Raw genomic sequence first — 21,946 nt, forward strand, 5'->3', positions numbered from 1 at the left:
ATAATTTTATAACTTATTAAATATAGATAGATCTTGATTAAATTAGATATAAATAAACTTAAAAGTATTTGTATTTACTCCTATAACTATCAACATTTTTATAAAAAATAATTTTAAATTATATTTTATACATATGAATTGTTTAAAAATAAAGTTTTCTTTTAAGAGGATCTAATTTTTTAATTTTCTAGTTTTCTAATTTTTAAGCTTTTTTAAAATTATACTTAAAACTGCTTGATTTTTTAAAAATTTTTGATTTTCGATTCAACTCCAGTTTTCTAACTTAATAGTAGCTTAATTTCAATCTAATTCAGATCAATTATAAAAACAGTTTTTTAATCTAAAGCAAAATTAATAGTTGGTCTGACTGTTTGGTTCAATTAATTTTTAAATTACTGATTTAACACATCGATTGACGAAGGAGAAAGAGACAAAAGATGACTCATATTTGTAATTATGGATCTAAACACAGAGCTTCACCAACCAGACAAAATAAATATAAATTAATAAGCTTAGAGGGTCATGGACAATGATCTACCTATTTACATAGTAAAATTGGCTGATATATAATAAAAAATTATCCAATAATATCCTTGTCGTCTATAAAATTAATAATCTAATTTGGAGTTATTTAGCAGTTTTTTTAATCCTAATTTTTTGAATGAGACTTAATTATTCATTGTCATTCTGACTGAAAAAAAATATAACACCATTACAATTAATCATATATGCTACTGGTGTTTGATTCTCTTTGACATACAAGCCCTTGTTCATCAAGAGTAATTGGGTTGAATGAAATGAACTCATGTTTATTTTTTAAGAGAAAGAAACAATGTTTTAAATTTTAGTAATAATGACAATAAAATCCATTTGAATTATATAAATAACAATCTCGTCTTTTAAAATGTTATAATTTCACCTAAATTTTTAAGAACTTTTATGTCATTAATAAATTTATATAAATGACTAAGTTACCCTCATAGCAATATTAAGAATTTGACATGCGAATTTATAATTTCTTATTATATTGTTATGAATATAAAAAGTAAAATTATGATTATTTAAATAGAACTTGTAATCATTTTATTTTCAATAAGGGCAATTTGTTCATTCAGACAAATTCATTGATGACATAAAGTCCTTAAGGGCTTTAATAGAATTATGATATTTTAAAAGATTAAATTTATCATTTATATAATTTAAATGGATTTCATTATCATTTTCCCTAAATCTTACAGCATTGTAAATTTAAAAAACCTATATACTGAAAGAATTACCCTTAGTTGAAACTTGACAATGCTGAAATCCAAAATAGTGCTGATCATGAAGTCCAACTAATGACCTCTAATCATATGTTAATAGAGCCACTCTTATATGTTGATTCTTACTTCGCTGTTTAAGAAGCATCGATACAAATACATGTATCAGGTATATGATACAACTATGATACGTCTACATTTTATTATAGGAGCACAAGAAGATATATGTTATATATTTCAATATTTTGGAGAACGAGGGTGGGTCTTGGGTTTTAAACAATAATTTCTTAAATAATATAAAAATATTTATAATAATAAACCAAAATATTAATTTTTTAGTTTTAAAGTCATCTAAAAATGTTTTGACAAAAAATATAGTAATGCAAAGGCAGAATATATGATAAATGTATGTATTATGAAGTACAGCACATGTATCATATCTGATATATAGTATTAGATACGAGCAATATATCATTAACAGATTAATAATTCCGATATATAAGAATATCAAATGAGATGCAATTTTGATTTCTCACTCTTACAAAATAACCAAATTTATTTCTACCTTTACTCTTCCTTATAAAAATGACATACAAATTAAAATAATTATTTTTGAAAGTATTATTATTGCTTAACCATTTTTTGTGTACATAGAGGCCTTATATATTTGAAAAATAGTGGTGATATATATATATATATATATATATTAAAAAACTGTATAATGATTATTTTTAGGAATATAACTCAAAACTGAAACAACTTATATAATCATTTTTTAAAAAAACTATTATATATATTTCAACTATATAATGATTAAAAATTGCCATATATTTGCTTAAGAAATATATTGCGTCAAATTATATAATGGTTAAAAATTGTTTTATATTAACAAAAATAACATATACTACCTCCATTAAAAAATATAAAGTATTTTTTGAGAAGTTGGATGTTTACAAATGTAAGGCATTTTTAATTTTTTTGAAGTATAATCATTGCATTTTTTCAAAAGTGTCCCTATTGATAGTAACTTTATATTTATTATAGGGTATTTAATAGGGATAAATATAAAAAAATATAGTTAGTTTTGAAGTAGATAATTACTTTATTGAAGGATAAATTTAATTAAAAATGCCTTATATTTTTAAACAAAGGAAGTGCGAGAATGCAGGGAACTTTGCTAGGTCTTAGTGTTTTGGCTCTTTTTGTTTTTGTTTTGTCTTTGAAGCTTCCAATTTCATTGGCATGTGCTTCTAGCTTGTTCTTCCTCCCCTCTATCTCATTTTTCTTGGATTTAATCAATCAGATGGTTGGGTAATTGGGTTATGGATGATTTTGAATCCCAATTAGTTTCTAGCAATTAAAATGATTTAGATAGAATTAATGTAGGTCTATTTAAGTCTTAATCGGAACGAATTGTGATGTTTTAGAGGATTTTAGATTTCAACAATAATCAATTTTAAAAATTAAAATCATAATTTTATGAAAATATATTTCAATACATCTATTATACATGTCAAAGTAAATGATTATAAAAATGAGGTGGAATAGTTTCTTGTACTCTCAAATAAAATTATAAAAGTCGAGTGTTTTTTTTTCCCCTGGAATTATTGGTCTTGAGTTCCAATAATCAAACATTATATTGATTTGTTCCAATCAAATTACATTATTATAGTTTGACAAAAAAGCCCTTTGGCTGAGAGGGGGAAAAAGGAGAGAGATAGGAAGATCAACGTTGGAAAATCGAGTACATGTTTATATCAAACACAATAATTAACGAAAGATGTAGACACGGGTGCTTCACATGAAAGTGTAAACAGCATGAAGGCATTAATTAGTGAATTATTCTGAGCCGTAAGATTTACTTTCAAAAGTGTGTTTTGGGATCAAAGAGTCCCCACTGAATCCAATCATATTATCCTTTTATATGGACGAGAGCCCTTGCTTTAAGTCTCTTCATCCATTCCCCTCTTCTCACTCTTCACATTAAATTATGATTCAATTATAGGACTCATCAGCTCGTAATTTTAAAGTTTTTATTTTATATTTTATAAAATAAAAAATTATAAAAATATAATTTTTTAATAAATTTATTTATATAATCTGAATATTATACATTTAATTTGAATAGTCTAATTTGATATTAATTTTTATAATTTTTATACATTAACTATCCATATATATTATGAACAGTTGATTTTTGATATTAGTTTTCTATATTTTATAAGTTTTAATTTGATAAATACAATAATAAAAATAAAACTAATATCATAATTAACACTTTTTAAAAATATTTTTCAAAAGATATAAGTTAAAAATTAAAAAATTAATCTTTTAATCATTCAACTTTTAACTTATTTGTAACTCAGTTCTTCAATTATTACTTGCTATGACTTAATTCCTCAATTTTTGATTGACTTATGACTAAATTTCTTAATTTTTAACTCATTTATAACTTAATCCTTCAACTTTTATTGTTTATTTTTTTCATGTTAATTTAGATCTCACATCAAAAAACAATAGGAGGGCATTTTATAATAAGATATGAGCATTTCTTTTATCCCTCTTATTTGATAAGGATAATGTTTTTAAAAAAATTTAAAAACAAGAAGTGAGTTATAAGTGAATAAAAAATTGAGAGATTGAGTTGCAACGGATTATAGTTAAAAGATTAAGTTACAAGTAAGTTAAAAGTTAAAATATTAAAATATTGATTTTTTTTTAAATTTTAAATTTAAATTTTTTAGATTAAATATGGATAATCAATTTATTAAAAAATAAAAAAAGTACTATTAAATTTAAACTATTCATGTCAAATTTGAACTATTCAAATTAATAATAAATAATCATAAAAAGATTTATTAAAAAATATAGACTTTTTAATAAATTTTCATTTTAATCAGTAAAAAATAAAAATAGAAATAAAAAATTTTAATGTAGACCGTACAGATGATATGTAGATTCATTAAATTATGCTATTATGGTGTCATGGAAAACTCCATCAATCATCGACAGTGAACTAGACTATTCTTTTTTTCTCAAAGTACTGTACCACTGCGATATGCTCGAGCCCGGAAACATTTACTGCAATCTGCCCACTCCTTTACACTTTCTTATTTTATCACTTGACATTCACATTCTCGCTTCTTAAAATCTTCCACTGAACGAAAACATGTCTCTGCTTGTTCCACTTTCACTCTTCTTCTTCGCCATTGTTCCTGCTTCTTCATCTTCAGAGCTTGACACTCTCATGACCATCAAACACTCACTCGACCCGCAGAACGTATTTCTGACCTCATGGACTCCGAATTCCGACCCATGTAGCGGCGGTTTCGAGGGCGTGGCGTGCAACGAACAAGGCCACGTCGCTAATATTTCGCTTCAAGGAAAAGGTCTCTACGGCAGCTTACCGGCTGCCGTCGGCGACCTCAAGAGTTTGACAGGTCTCTATCTTCACTTTAATGCTCTGAGTGGGACGATACCCAAAGAGATTGCAAATTTGAGTGACCTCACCGATTTGTATCTCAATGTCAATAATCTCTATGGTGATATCCCTCATGAAATTGGACACATGTCTAATCTTCAAGGTTGGTTCAGAATTTTTTTTTTTTTGGTTTTCTTGTGTAGATTTTTAGCTTTCACGCTATCTTCATCTATATATTCTTGTTGTTCTTGTGTGTCTGAGTATAAATTACCCAGTTTATATGACCATTAGATTCCATGATGTTAGATTGGTATTTTATTGTCAGTGATTGAGTGGAGAAAGATTTAGTACCTTTTTGTATATTTGAAATGGAAATTGCGAGTCACTCAACACTGGGGAGTGTAGAGCTGGATTGCCATATTACTGCCAAAGCAACTGTGATTAGTCCCGCAGCAGAGAGCTTCATAACTGGAGCGCAGTTTATAAGCATAGAAAATTGTTCCACCCGTTAGCTAATTTCTTTTAGATAAACTTTCTCTTATTTTATGAATATATAAGGTTCTCCTGTCAAATAAGCTAGTCTTTGGGATAAGCCCTTTTTTTTTTTTTTTTTTGAACTTGTGTTAAACAAAGTGATGGCTTCATTTTGCAGCCTGTGATGTAGAACCAGAACACAACGGATAGGCCACACCGAGAACTAGGCAAGCTTCTTTTGAGTTCTGCTAGGTCTGTAGTGTTCGAAGTTTTCGGAGAACGGGAGAGTTAGTAGAAAGATTTGAGAAATGGAAGTAGGAGAGAGGAGGGGATCCTGGTTTGAGATAGTTAGGGGAGGCAGAGTTATTATTGAGATTGGGATTTGGCATGGATGAGCGGAAAGAGGGCGAATTGAGAATCAAGAGATTTGAGATTTCGGAAAACGTTTTCTGTATTTATTTGTCATTTATTTTTATTTAACTTTTATGTTTTTGTTGGAAGAAATAATTTATTTTTATGTTTTAATATAATATATATTCGTTATTTTTTAATGGTGAAACCATTATTTTTTTTTGCTTGAAATCATTTATTTTTATGTATTAATTTTCGTCTTGTATTATTTGTTTAATTTTATTATTATGGATTTATATTTTTATCTTTTTGAAATAATTAAATATTTTTATGTGAAAACAAGATTTAATACAGATGAATTGCAGGTTTTGTTAATTTTAAGAAAAATGAAAAAAATTGAAGGTAGATTTAAAAAGGGGGATAAATTTTATGCTAAATCTTATAAATAAAACACCTGATAGCAATAAATTGAAATAAATTAAAAATATGCTTTTGGAAAAATAAAAATAAATTACAATTTTGAAATGTTAAAATTGTTATTTAGTATTTTTCAAAAAATATGTTGCCCTTGAGCTGATTCCTTGCTTCTCTATTGAAGATGTTTTACTAAACATCAAGAACAAGTTTATTGTGCAATCATTATAAAAATCAAATCAAGGAGAGCTAAATTATAATGCATGAAATTAATTTTTTAAAAATATTTAATTATTATATTTGAAATAATTATTTTTTAAAATTAAATTGCGCCCCCTTCCCTTAGATGCTGACTCCGCCGCTGTTTTCCATTTGGGTACACTACAGGCTTATACACGGAAAAAAAAAGAAAAAAGAAAAAAACAAGAAGAAGAAGAACATTTTGTATCTCTGGTTCAGTGTTCATAATTAATTTCAGAAAGTCATATCTCCGCTTATTTTATTCTAATTCTAAATGTTGATGCATATAATTTTTTTTTTTCAATTGAAGAAAATATCTCAATTAAAATTTCTGCATCTTTCAGTCCAAATATAGAAAAGTATAATTTTTATCACCCTGTTTTCTTGTAATTTATCTCAATAATTTAATTAATTTTTAATTTTCATTAATTTTACTTTATGATTCTTGGCAGTTTTGCAGCTTTGTTGTAACAAGTTTACTGGGAGTATTCCCACAGAATTGGGAAACTTGGAGAGACTCAGTGTTGTTGCTCTACAAAATAATGAATTGAGTGGTGCAATTCCTGCAAGTTTGGGTCAGCTACAGTCGCTAACAAGGTTGGATCTGAGCTTTAATAATCTATTTGGTCCTATTCCAGTGAGATTAGCTGATGCCCCCAAACTAGAAAGCCTTGATATTCAAAACAATTCTCTCTCAGGCAATGTCCCTCCAGGTAATAACAGCTCCAAAATGTTTTGCTTTCCATTTTTATTGGGGCAATTTTACTGATGGTTATAACTCAGTTTTTGGTCTTCCAAAAAAAGTGGAACTCTCTGTTTTTGTAGTAAGTTATATATATATATTTTTTTTAATTCTATCACCAGGTATTTTGGGAAACATAGGGGTATTACTGTCTCTTGCTCAAACTAATCTGCACCCTTGTTGTGTGAGACCATTATTAGCAATGATAGCCTCATGGGGAGCTCAGGATGCTTCGGCATATTTATTTAATGTAGCTAGATTGCGCAAGACTCACATAGAATTCTCTGTTTTTGTAGTAAGTCATATTTATTTCAACAAATAAATGTCAAGGAATGATCCATCCACTCTCCATGTCTCTTTAACCTGATAATTGCTCGCCAAAATTCAATGAATTTGCTGATATATATATGTACTCATTTTGATGATATGATTGACAAGAAATGATGCTTTTTATGATCATAAAGTCTAATTCAAGTTGAGCTTGCTAAAGAATGGGTTATGTCACACATTATAGAATATATATGATGTTTACTTCAATTGTTTTTTTCAGGTCTTATTTTTAATTTGAGCACTAAACTTTCGATTCTTTTCAACTTAGCTTTTATGCTTCTTTTTAGATATTTTAATTTAATACTTCATACTTTATGTATCAATGCAGCTCTTGGAAGACTGAAGGGCGGTTTCCAGTACATCAACAATCCTGGCTTATGTGGGACTGAGTTTACAAATTTGCTGGCTTGTAAATCTTTGTTTGACCCAAGCAAGCCTGAACCATTCGAACCTGATAACTTTTCCAGCCCGAAAGGTCTTCCTGCTTCAGTTGATCCAAAAGATGAAAGAAAGTGCAGTGATGATGAAACCCACTGTCAAAAATCACTGCAATACTCAAAAATGGCTCTGGTTTTTGGTGTGATTGGAATTATTGTTGCTTCCACAGTTTCTGGACTTTCCATGTTTGTGTGGTACCATCGTCATCAAAAACAAAAGATTGGCTGCGGTATTATTGATGCTTCTTCTCCTAGTAGTAGCCTGCAAGTTTGCAGGAAAAATAATAATGCAGCTTCTTTGATCAGTTTAGAGTATTCTAATGGATGGGATCCATTAGCCAAAGGAAAAAGTACTTATTCCCAGGAAATTCTAGAGAGCTTTATGTTTGATCTAGAGGAAGTAGAACGTGCAACTCAGTGCTTCTCTGAGGTGAACTTGTTGGGGAAGAGTAATAATAATAATTATTTGTGTGGAATTTACAAGGGGATTTTGAGAGACAGATCACATGTGGTTGTGAAGTGTATCAACAAGACAAGCTGCAAGTCTGATGAAACTGAGTTCTTGAAAGGGTTGAAGATAATGACCTCAATCAAACATGAAAATCTTGTCCGTTTCAGAGGATTTTGCTGTTCTAAAGGCAGAGGAGAGTGCTTCCTTGTTTATGATTTTGCCCCAAATGGGAATTTGTCTCAGTATTTGGATCTCAAGAAAGGGGATTCTAGGGTTCTTGAATGGTCTACCAGAGCATCCATCATCCACGGTATTGCTAGAGGTCAGTTCATCTTTATTGTCATGTTTCTTAAATTATGGGTATCTAAGTGGGATGGAAAATTTTACCCAAAAGCTAGCTATTGAAGTGAGAAAACCAACCTACTTAAATACCCCGTTAAACATTTTATATTACAGACTTGGTATCCCATATTACCAAATTAAGCATCTTATACTACAGACTTGGTATCCCATATTACTAAGTCTCCATTGCATGTGCTATTATGTGCTATTGGGTTTACTTATTATTCCACTTGAATTTCGAGGAAGGAGAAAAATATTAGTGCTTTAGTAAGAGCTTGATTTGAATTGGCTTGGTTCTCTTTCATGGAACAAATTCTTAAGTTTAATAAAAATATATTTTCAGATTATTATGAAGGAAGATAACAGTTAAATTACAATCAGTTCATAGTTCTTGGATCTTTGTATGAGTGAGTTTCTAATCTTGTAATAGTTTACCTGTTGTCTTTCATGCTCACATGTCAATAATATTGATCCGCTTTCTTGACCTTTTTACAGCCAAGAAGAAACATATTGTTGTCTTTTCATATAATTGGCAGTACTCTGATTTTATTTAATGGAAGACTAGTAGTACTATGTGGAAGATCAGTCTGATATCCGGGAACAAGGTGAAAATTAAATCTTTTAATTGACAAGAATTGATATTTCATTATTAATAATACCTTTAGTTAAAACCATAATTAATCTAATGGCTTCCTTATACCTAGTTCTTCAAGAAGCTTTCATCAGGTTCAGTCCACTTAGGCTTAGCAAGTGTTCTCTCATGGTCACGGATAGCTATCCTGGCATTACATCTCTATGCCATAGGTTTTTTTATCCTCAGAACTTAACAGTTAAGGTCAGGTTATTTTAACGAATTATGGAACATTGGTCTCTTATAAAGTTAATAGGTGTTTGTGTATCATTATTGACTTAAAAGATAACAGAAGCTCTGGAGTATTTTTACATCTTAACCCCTTTGGAATATGACATGTATTTTTTTATTTTTGGCCAGGTATTGGTTATCTTCATGGAAAGAATAAGGGAAGAAAACAACCCCTAGTTCACCAGAACATATCAGCTGATAATGTGCTGCTTGATGCACATTATAATTCATTACTTGCAGATTCAGGATTGCACAAACTTCTTGCAGATGATGTTATCTTCTCCACACTGAAAGCTTCTGCTGCCAAGGGCTACCTTGCTCCGGAATACGCCACCACCGGTTGTTTAACAGAAAAGAGCGACATTTATGCTTTCGGAGTGATAGTTTTCCAGCTTCTTACTGGAAAGAGTGATATTACTCAGTTATATAATCATCACCAGGCAGAAACATCATCATCATCATCATCATGTGGTTTTAATGATATGGTTGATGACAACCTGGAAGGGAGATTCTCAGAATCAGAAGCAGCTAAACTGGGGAGGATTGCTCTAGTTTGCACTCATGAATCACCCCATGAAAGGCCATCTATGGGACATGTAATGCAAGAACTGTCGGAGAAGTGAAAACACTAAGAATGAAAGTCTTGCCTCATCGTGTTTGAAGTGTGACTGTAAAATATTGTCTGTAACATCATATCTTGTGATGTAAAGTTTGCTAAAATAGCTTCGTGTGTAACTGTAGAATATAATTAAGTGTTCAAAGGAAACCTTTTTCCTATAAAATGGATGCTTGCTTTTTGGGTTCCTAATATAAATTGTGATATATTGGATGTCTGAGCTGTTCTGTATAATTCGAGAACTTGTTTTTTGGGCCTGAAATGTGTTCACTTTACTTTTATGTAAATTATATGGGATTTATTATTAGCGACTAATTTGATATGGGAAATCTTGCACTTGAAAGTAGAACCTCATACGTTCAATGGATGTTGCGATCAGGTCAAGCACAAACACAGGGCCGCGGAAGCCATAAGGCAAGTAAGACAATTGCCTTAGGCCTCCATAAAAAAATATTAATAACTCTATTATATGTGTGTGTAATTGATATTTGTATTATCATATATTTAATTGTAGATTAAAGAAAATAAAAAATATTGATTATTTTTCTTGTTGAAAAGTTCTAATTATTCCCATTACAACATTAATTATTGAGCTGAGTTCATTATCTACATAAAAAAATAGTGACATCCATAAGATATCAATTTATATTACATTAGCTTGCATTAAATTTCTCATCTCACTTTTCATTATTTTTTCTTTTCTTATTTTAAAACCCAAAATGTTGAAAAATATTAGCATCAAGATCTTGGGTAGTTTTAAATTATCAACTTGATGTCTTTAAGCCTTATTAAAAATATTTTTTATAATTTGTATAATTATTATTATTTTTTCATTTTAATCATTGATATTATTAGTCATAATTATATATATTTTTTAATTGTATTGCCATCCCCTATCATTATTAATATTCTATTTCAATATATAAGATGGGATGGGAGCACTTTGTCCACACTAATTTTTAATTTAACTATTAAATTAATTTAGTATTTTATTAGAATTATTATATTATAAAATTTTAATATATAATTTTGTAAAAAATGATGAGTATTTTTTTGTTTGAAGTGACAATTACACATGCTAAGTTTTATTAATAATTTTGCCTTGGGCTTTAAAATATCTTCACACAGCCCTGCGCAAACACAAGACATGACAGAAAGACGGTGTAAAAGGGCAGAAGACTCAATAAATAATAAAAGGTTAAAAGTTTATTTTTACCTCTAAACTATATTCTCAGAACCATTCAATGTCCTGTACTCTTCTTTAGTCCAATCGGCCCCCTGAACTTTCAAAACTGGATAACCCAGTGTCCTGCCATTTTTGACCATTAACTCTGTTTTTTTGACCAAAGATGCATACTTGGCAGCCACTACATACAATTTCCTAAATGATATCAACTAATCACACTATATGTAAATAGAGCTAGCTGGTTGAAGGGGAAAAAAAAAAAAAAACCACCCCAGAATTAAATACCTCTTCTCTATTCAACTCTCTCTCTCTCTCTCTCTCACAAGTTGCATTTAGTAGTAATCTATCCTTTCTGTAGGTAATCGGGTTATCCGTTCCATACCCAAATTCAGTATGTCTCACTAGCTCCCTAATTTTTTTCCCCCTATTTCTAGTTGTCTTCGTTTGGATGGGCTTGAATTAATTTGAAAGTACATTATTAGCTTCTTTTCCACCTTTGAATACGAAAGAATAATTACCCCCCCCCCCTTCACCCCCTAAATGCCTCCAAGCAAGCTATCAAAGGCTAGCTGTCTTCCAAAACTGACAGAAAATATTGTAAACGTCAATGTCTTTGCCTATAAAGGGTTCTTCATGAATGATGGGTCTATGCGTAGCTCACATAAATATTGGGTTTTCTCATTGCCCTCGAAGTTGCTCTTTGGGCTAAATTCTGATTTCATTTTGGCCCAAGGCAAACCCCCACTATTTCTAAAAAGGAAGGAGGTTATTTGCAATAAAAAATGATAACAGAAACCAATAAAATTTGATCTAGTAAAAAAAATTAATCTCTCATAGTATGATAAATAAAAATTTAGATTCTTGCTAAAAAATATGCCTATATTTAGTGTTCAGTAGTGTCACGAATATAATTGACTCCAATAACAATATACCTTGACAAAAATGGAGGGAACTTTGAGGATAATTACAAGAAATGACCCCTAAAAAAGTGGAACATGGAGTCAGAGGGGGAAAAACTATTGCTCCCCTTATAAAAAGGAATGCTTACCCCATTCAAACCTCTTTTTCAACACATGATAAACCAACACAAATGCAAAATGCAAACCAGTGTTTTAAAAATTGAATTGGACTGAATGGTTAGACCGCCACTTGTTAATTAAAATGGCCTATTTTAACTAGTTGGACTAACCTAGCAGTTGAACCGGATAGACCTGGTTGGTTTTCAGAGAACCAGATTTGACCTGAAAATCAGAGTGGATCAACCCAGTTCAAAGCCAAAAAAAAAAAAAAAATTTAGGCTATGTCGCTCAAATTTGCGTTTTTTTTTTTAATATTTAGTTCTCTTCTATATTCTCTTATCTCATCTTTAATCTTTCTTTCATGGCCTAGACTCAATTTTTGACCTCTCCTCTAGCTTCTATCTCTGGCTTTAACAATCCAACCTTTGACATCGAGATCTGAAACTAGTGAGTCATGAGATGATGGCGTGTCTCTAACTCCAACATTTTGCTTCGAGATTATAAGCTTGTGCCAACATATCTTTGCCTCTAACTTCAATAGTCGAGGCATCTAATCTCTGGAGTTGAGATTTCAAGCACCATTAAAGAATTAAATTAATATTTTATTTATATATTTGTGTATATAAATATTATTTTTATTTAATTTTTATATTATCGATTCGATTGCCAGTCTAACTAGTTAAACTAAGAAAATTATAACCCGTTACTCTTTTCAGTTTGGCATTTCATTAAGGTTTCAAAACATTGGTACAAACACTTTTAAAAAAATTTAAAAATTTCGTCATGTTCCTGGACATTTGCACGTATTCCATTAAACAATAGCTAGCCTTGCATCTAGTAGAGTAACATTACCTGGTTGAACAACAGAACTGCTGCTCCGGTTTTTCTTCAGTTTTTTTTTTTTTGTATTACAATTTCTGCAATTTATTTCAGAATAATAAGACAATGTCGGCTCCTATTCTGCAATTCTTGTATTTTACTCCCTCTCCATTTCTTCATTTTTTTTATTTTTAAGCACTTGCGTTTAGAAAAATTGTGGAAAAGAACTCTGGAAACTCACTATTTAATTTAGAAGTCACGCACCATGCTACAAAAACAACGCCAACATTAGCATTGATATGAACAATTTACAATTGGAAATTCTCGCAATGTTCGTTGCCTTAGCTTTGTGCTTTAATTTATTCCTCATGCTTTTGCATTTTGGTGAATTAATTGGAGACGCTATGAGTGCTGGTCTGTTTACAGAGCCACATATTTACCACATCAGATTGACATTTACAAATTAGCACATCGATCCTTCACAGCTTTTGTACAGCTTTGAAAGTGTAAATTATAGAGCCTTCCTTAATTGAGAGCCTATTCGCAACTTATTTATTGTAGCACTTGACACTTGAGCTTGCATTTTACAGCAATCGTATTGACTTTTAAAGCGTTTTCATGATATAATGGGTTTTAAGCTTTGCTTTTTTCTATTGGTGGATACCCTTGGAAGAGATTAAAATGAATATCCACAGCGCTCAAAATATATTTAATGGAAAATTGATGGATATATTTAAATATATTTAAATCAAACTATGATCATATTTTATAATTTAATTATTTAATCACATATTATTAATGGCTATTTATTAATAGAGATAAACTCTCATGTCAGAGTTTATAATCTAAGCTTGTAATTCAAGTTCATATTTTTGTTATAAATTTATTTAAATTTATCAGTTTAACAACCTTAAATATATGTTGACGATATCATCAAATTAAACACACAATCTATACCCGTTGATCCAAGTGTACAATGCACAAAATACATAGCATATATTATATATCTGACCGTCCAGGTGTTAAAATGCATAACATAAACTAAGTCTTTTACAATGTGAAATGCATGTAAATAATAAAACATATCCGTAGGGTTTAGATTGATGAATTTAGATTTAAATTGTATATTTAAAATTTTTTATTTTAAATTTCACATTTAAAATTTATATATTTAAAATCTTTTCTTTGCTTAAAAAAATTAAATGAATAAGAGAGATAAATTAAAATTCAAAATAAAAGCAGAAAATTAAAAGCAGTGAATTTACCTCTATTTTTTAAAACGATGAAGGATGAGAATAAAATATGAGAAAATATAAGAGTCACATAAACATTAATAATAAAAATACAAAGAGAACGAAATATTTGAAGTTGTTAGAATTTAAAATGACTAAAGTATAGAAAAATTTGAAATAATAAAGGAATTATAATAAAAATTAAATTTGGATTTAATTTGAATCAAATTGAAATTTATAAATTATTATATATTCAATTGAAAGATTTGATTCAAATTTAAATCTAAATCCTTCTTAATCCAAACACACCATTAAAACATTGCGCACAGCTTTGATCCAAGTTTCATCCCATAAACACAATGTATAAATGCATAAAATTTATTATATTCTAACCGCACGTCCAGGTGTTACATTATAAGGCTGTCGTGAAAGGACTAAATTACAAAACGGAAATGCTACGCTGCAGACACCAACTTCATAGATAACAAAGTACACAATTAAATTAAGTTTTCGCTTAAAATGTAACATTAACAAATTACTTTTGGGAGAGATGTTGCAGAGGACAAAGGTAATTGAGGACTTGGCAACGTGAGGACATGACGACGAGGTGGTAATGTTTCGGAAGCTTGAAGGTGGTCAAAAGAAACAAACAAACATATTTAGGAAATGGTGAAGATGGCGGCACCGGAGATCAATTATAAGCATATGGTGGGGGAGGAGAGCTGTAGGTATATGTATATGGTGTTGGTGGTGGAGGTGGAGACTTGTAGACAAACGGAGGTGGCGGTGATTTGTAAACATATGGTAGCGGAGGTGGAGACTTGTAGATATACGGAGGTGGCAGTGATGGCAATGGATGAGGAGGAAGAGGTGGATAAGGACAAGGTGATGGTGGAGGAGGAGACTTGTATACATATGGAGGCGGCAGTGATAGGAAAGGAGGTGGTGGTGATTTGTAGAAATAAGGTGGAGGAGGTGAAGGAAATGATAGTGGTGACGGTGGTGGTGGAAACCTATAAACATAAGGAGGTGGTGGTGATTGATAAACATATGGTGGCGGAGGTGGAGGTGGCTTGTAAAATGGAAGAGGAGGTGAGGGAGAAGGTGGTGGTGGGGATTTGTAGATATAAGGAGGTGGGGGCGGTGGAGACTTGTAGACATAAGGAGACGGCGGCGGCAGCAGCGGAGGTACATAGACATATGGTGGTGGTGGAGGGTTGTGATAATAAGGGTAGTAAGGCTCATGACCAGCAGCAACACTAATGGTAACTACACAAAAAACCACTACTAAAACTGGCAGCTGGGGCCATTGCTTTGATCCCCTTGGGCTCCCCATCTTCTCTCAATTCTCCAACTTTCTAAATGATTTGCTTCAGCAGATGTGTAGGATGTAACCCACTATATGTAGTGTTAGCTGTAAACGAAAACGCATTTGTGACTAATTTTAACTTACTCCTATGTTCTTATTTATTTATTGAGCATTTTAATAATTTTTGTGTTCATTTTTATTCTTTTGCCCTTATTAAATATTGAAAAAATTATTATTTGTTAGAGTATTTATTTTCATAATAAGTTAAAGTATACTTTTAATCCTCTAGCTTTATATAAAATTTTAATTTAATCTTTAATTTTATAAAGTATTTTTTTTAATCTTTTAATTCTAACAATATTAGTTTTAAATGATTTTTTTTGTCCCAATCATTATTATTTTACAAAAATTAAAATTAATATGTTAATATTTAAAAATATTTTATCAATATTTAAAAGTTCAATGTCAAATTTTTTTGTAATGAAACTAATAATATTAGAGTTAAAAGATTAAAAAGATATTTATAAAAAGAAAATACAACTATTAATTCCTATAGTTTTATTAAGTTTCGCTTTAGTCTTTTTAATTTATTTTCAATATTTTTAGTCGTTATAGTCTTTGTAATTTAACATCATTAAGGACCTGAGTAATAAATGTCACTAAATCTTATTGAAATTATAGAGATTGATAAAACACTAAAAAAAAACTATTAGGATTAAAAGCAAAATTCAATGAAGTTATAGGGATCAATAATTGTATTTTCTCTTTTATTAAATTAAAGGATCAAACAGAAACTTTATATAAAATTAAATGATCAAACGTAAACTTAACTGATATTATATATTTAATAGGAGTATAATTAAAAACTTATTAAATTTTTAGATATAATTAAAAAAAATTTAATATTTTTTTAATTTTAGTGAAAATGTTAAGAATGACTTAAAAATATAACTGACAAAAATACTTTGGACTCACTATTTTGAAATGATATACTTATTTTGTTGAGTTGATTGCTACTACGAACCATGTGAATGGAGAGACTTGGTAGACCAAGGCCGGATGATGAATTCACACACACACACACACACAAAATTCGATAGTATGAAAACGCGTTTTGCAGACACTTTTGATATTTTCCTCTAACATATAGGAAATGATAAATATATCAAACAACTTCAAATTCTATGCACAAATGTATGTCTTCCTATTTGTAAGATTTAACGGTTTCATCGGAGTCGACTAAATAATTAACAATTTGGGCAATTGCGTATAAATTAATACAGTCCTCAAATAATTTAAATTTATTTATATTTTTTTTGACAAAGCATCTTGAAAAGATAATATTTATAGAAAAGATATAAAAAATAGTAATTATTTAAAAGGACCAAATATCAAAATATAAATTTTAAAAAACTAAATTGGCCCTAATTAAATTTCATATATTTTTTAACCACATCTCACGTGTTGTATTTAACAGTTACTACTAGCAAAAGCACATTATTTTAAGAGAAAACTATTTCATATATATACATATAAAACAAAGAGATGGAAAATAAAAAATTAAAACAAAGCTAAACTAATACCCAAAAACTCGTAATACGTTAATAATATCATTTCTTTGAAATTTCATAAGTACGAATTAAGATAGAAACAAAACATTCTTGGCCAAATGTAATAATTCTTTAAAAGTATATTTTTTTTAAATTATATTGATTTAATTTTTTTAAAATTAAGAATTTTAAAATGACATTGATTCAATTGTTTAAAAGTAAAGATTGTTTAAAAATATATTGATTTAATTGAATTTAATACTACTTTTTTATTTTTGGTGTGTGGAATTAAAAATTGCACAACCTTATACAGTATCCCATGTTAATTACACTTATTTTGGTCCTTCACTGTAATTTTAATTTGTATGGTCCTTGATAAAAAAATTTTAACAGTATTAAATTTCTCTCCTTAAGTTTCCCTTATAAAAATTTAAAAAAAATATAACTTTAGGTCCCTGCACTTTATTCACATTTTACTATCAATTTTTGTACTTTTTTTAATGTTCTAAGTTGTTTTATTTTTCAATGTTTTAGTTCCCTCCATAAATAAAGTGTAGAGACCTTGGAGAGATTTATAAAACATTAAAAAATGTGTAAGGACTTATAATAAAATGTAGAAATTTAAAGTTGTACTTTTCCAAAATTTAATTACTAACACGTTAGATCACGATTGAAATATATGATATATCACTTCTATTCTCTAATCAATTTTCTAACGAGGCTCCCGCGTAGAGAATTAAGAATAATAAATAAATAAATTATTTAAAAATAAATATTTGAATAACTGTGTTGAAAAAAAAAACTAGTAAAGGACGGAAAAGTAGCCATGCTCATCTATTTTATTTTCATATCATATACTTCCTTCATTTAAAAATATAAGATATTTTAAGAGATTAAATATTTAAAAATATAAAATATTTTTAATATTTCAAGATATAATTATTATGCCTTTTCAAAAGTATCCCTAATAATAAATTACTTTATATTTATTTTAAAATAAAATACTCTATTAAATATGAGTAAATATGAAAAAAATAGTGTTCATTGAAGACAAACAATTACTTTATTGAGTGTGAGATTTAATTAAAATACCTTATATTTTTTAATAGAGGGAGTACTCCTTTAGTTCAATATTATAGGAAATTTTTAATTAAATTATAATCCTAAAATTACACATTTTCTTTTCTAGGGCTTTTGTAGAGATAACCTATTTTATAAATAAAACCAAACAAATAGCCAAATATTTATTATATTTTACATTATGGCCAGTTTATTATATTTGTCAATGATATACCATTATATATCAATGATAAACTCTTTTTAAATTTTTAAATTTTTGATGATGAACTTATCATATATCAATGATAAATTTCTTATATATCAATATGAACCGGCCATACTTCTAAATTTTTAAAAATTTAATCCATATTTTTTGGACATAAGATCTTTTTGACTAGTGAACCAATTTATTCTTTCATCTTTTCATGTTTACTTTTATTTTATATGACATTTCAATTAGAAAACCTTATTATTAATTACATTCCTAATTGAGAGTATTTTTATAAAAACATTTTAAATTACACCCTTTCAATTAGGGAGAATATAGAGAGATCCCAAAATAATCAATTAATTTAAGTTAGGTTTTAAGTGTTAAATTTTAGGAATTTATAATTTAATCTTTTAATTTTGCAACTCTGTCGTGATAAATTTATAACTTGTATTTCAAATTTTAATAAGAAAAATAATTTTTTCATTCTTCAACTATATTAAAATTTAAAAAATAAGTTGCAAACTCATCATGATGCAATTACAACATTGAGAAATTGAGTTATAAATTTTTAAAGTTTGATACTTGGGATCTAATTTAAATTAATTAATTCTTTTGAGACTTCTTTGTCATTCTCCCTATTCTCCCTATTCATTCTCTTCCCATTAAGAGTAAAATCATGAAGACTTCATTGATGCTATGTTTAGATGCATGAGGATTGGATTTGAATTTAAGCCAAATCTATTATTTGGTAATTAAAAATGTATAGAAGAAATTCATGTTCTATCTCAATTTCTTTATAACTTAAAATCCTTTCTAAACCATTATTATTTCAAATCCTACATCAATCTCTTTGTAATTTGATTGGCCCATCAGTAGCATCAAATAGGACTAGATTGCTAGCAAAGACCAAGACCAAACCATCGCCCCATTGACCAAGATTGACTTGTACCTGCCAACTGAGACTGGACAGTTGACACTAACTAGGATCAAATGGTAAACTTCCATTAGAACTGAACCAATGGCGTCACAAATGGATGGGACCATCACCACAGAATGGAACTAGACGGCCAGTACTAATAAACTAGAATGCTAGCACCGATTGAGACTAGAGTACAGGCAATGATCGAGATCAAATGGCTGCGTCCACTGAGAAAAGACAACTGGTGCTGATAGGGACTAGACTGTAGGCGATTATTGGGATCGGAGTATAAAGGACAATTAGGACCAGATGGATTACTTCAATTGAGACTAGACTGTAAGATATGCTAGTCACCTAAGAGAGGGGTGAATTGGGTGTCTTCAAATTTTTTGCCTAAAGCTTTTGACCACAAAGGCTTAGAATATGACTGTTATGATAATAGAATAGAGCAGATGAAGATAAGAGAGATCAAGAGTAATACACAGAGAATTTATTCTGGTTTAGTCTAATCTACTTAGCCTACATCCAGTCCTCAAGAACCTCCTAAGATATTTCACTATAACCACAAATTCGATTTGGGCACTTGTGAAGTCACAATACAATCTTAGACTTAACATCTATATCACTCTTCTTTACAAAATCTCACAAGTTTGATCCGAGCACTTTTAAAGCCACTTATAATCTTTTAGACTTACAAGTCTATTTCTCTCCCCCTTCTAGAGGTAATTTTAGCACCTACTTAAGATACTTTAATCTTAAGTCTGCTCAAATAAATAATAGAGAGAATTTGATCACAAAGTGATCCTAATACAAACTCATTCATTGAGTAGATGAATATATTGAAATACAACAATATTGAAGATAAAAAATAAAGGTAGTTAAGAGTACTGCATATCACAGCTTGTGCACAATTATTTCTCTACTTCGATTTTCATAAATGAGTCTTTTTATAGTTGGAGTCAATAAGTAATCCAATAGACTCATTAATATAGCCCTTGGAGTTATCGTCTTCTCTCCTCTTAGTCTTGTAAAGTGTCCGTTAGACACAATTAATTTCTATTACCCTTTGATCTTTAACGTTGTAGATGTAAGTGTAGATTCGTAGCTTTGTAATGATATTGTTACTTGAAAAGGATAATAGAAAATCATAGCTTTTTCAAATGGATTAGCATGTGGAGCTAAAAGCAAACATAACAGCATTTATGCATTTAATTCTCTAACAATATTACCATTGAGAATTATACCAAAAGAATGAACATTATATGGGAATAATGATTTTATGAATAAGATCAATAAGTGTTTAATCCAACCTAAAGTTGTATTTAAATTGATTCTAGGAAGATTAAATAACTAATCCAACCCTCAAAAAGTGAGAAGAAAGAGATTAGAGAGAGAATCAAAATTTTCCCGTTACAGACGCGAGAAACAAAGCAAGTTTCTTCATGCTTATTCTTGAATAAATAAGCTTATTTGGAAATAGTGCAAAAAAAAAGTGAGAAGCAAAGGATTCATTCTTTTGAAATATAACTCTTATATCAGAAGAAACTTACACATACGATGGTCTGAAAATTTTATTTGGGAATAAGGGAAACTATTCCCAAATTAGCTATTCTAGAATAAGTTATTCCTTAATAAGAAACTTTGGAATGACATAGCAAGAATAGCTTTGGAAGAAGATAGCCACTATACCGAAATAAGGATAGATATTTCCAAATAAGCTAATTCTGAATAGACATGAGAGTTGATACTTGGGAATAAGAGAGTTCACTTAGGAATACGCTATTATGAAATAAAAGAGTTATTCCAGAATAAGGACCATTAAACTGAAAAATGATAAAGGCTCTCAGATTTTGAATTTTTGATTCTAAGTTCCCTTGAGACACTTTTCAAGCAATACAAGAGGTCCTTAACGAATTAAGATGAAGTCAAATACTTAATCTTTAGATAGAAACACAATTTGAATAGATACAAGAAAAGTTAAAAGCTTTAAGAGTTTAATCCTAACCAAAGTTGTATTTAAAAAAGATTTTAGAAAAGCTATAGAGTAAACAAAACACTCAGAAGGTGAAAGGAAAAGGGTTAGAAGGAATTCGAAGATCCCTTGTTATTCACATGAGAAATAGAGCATTTGCTTATTCCCAAATAAGACTAGCTATTCCCGAATAAGGCTTGCGATTTCGGAATAATGGACATAGATTCGGAATAGAATATGGGCCAACGTCTAATGGCCATAACTCCTTCATTTTAACTCCAAATACCTATGGTTAAAAACCTCTGGATGTCTAGTTTCTTGAAAAATAAGATCCACTTGAAAATTCAAAGCATATAAAGAGATATGATCAAAACGGTGAGCAAAGGTGAGTAGCATTTTTCAGATATACTGGAAGCTTCAACAACCAATTTTGAAAGCTCATAAAAACTTCATATAAAATCCATTCTAAATGAAATAGACATATTTGGGAATATTTACAACTGTAATTTTAAATGAAAGAATTTTCACATTAAATGACTCTGTATATTAAGAGATATATAAAAAATACTGAATAAAGGTCAAAACTGTATATCTCTAAAACTCTTAGCTCAAAGCATAAATTTTAAGTGTTAACACCAAAACTTTACTTTTGAGTAAATATAACTTTTAAGAAACTTTATGGAGTTAGTTTTCAAATAATATTTAAGAGAAAATATTTTCAAATCTTGTAA

The 21,946-nt window shown here is 29.3% G+C and overlaps 2 protein-coding genes across 2 annotated transcripts; one reads left to right on the forward strand and one right to left on the reverse strand.

Annotated features, from left to right (window-relative positions):
- The first annotated feature begins 4,307 nt into the window (after positions 1 to 4,307).
- On the forward strand, positions 4,308 to 10,173 carry LOC129289577 (LRR receptor-like serine/threonine-protein kinase GSO1). The gene is made up of 4 exons (XM_054926367.1): positions 4,308 to 4,843; positions 6,612 to 6,872; positions 7,560 to 8,441; positions 9,453 to 10,173. The coding sequence occupies exons 1-4, from the start codon at positions 4,429 to 4,431 to the stop codon at positions 9,944 to 9,946; spliced, it is 2,052 nt and encodes a 683-aa protein (XP_054782342.1). The 5' UTR covers positions 4,308 to 4,428; the 3' UTR covers positions 9,947 to 10,173.
- A 4,713-nt stretch (positions 10,174 to 14,886) lies between these two features.
- Positions 14,887 to 15,531, reverse strand: LOC129289201 (extensin-2-like). The gene has a single exon (XM_054926003.1). It carries the CDS (start codon positions 15,529 to 15,531, stop codon positions 14,887 to 14,889), a length of 645 nt encoding a protein of 214 aa, XP_054781978.1.
- Between the last annotated feature and the right edge of the window lie 6,415 nt (positions 15,532 to 21,946).

The sequence above is a fragment of the Prosopis cineraria genome, unplaced genomic scaffold, assembly GCF_029017545.1.
Source record: "Prosopis cineraria cultivar Desert tree isolate PC_DT_omini unplaced genomic scaffold, ASM2901754v1 PC12, whole genome shotgun sequence".
Taxonomy (NCBI): domain Eukaryota; kingdom Viridiplantae; phylum Streptophyta; class Magnoliopsida; order Fabales; family Fabaceae; genus Prosopis; species Prosopis cineraria.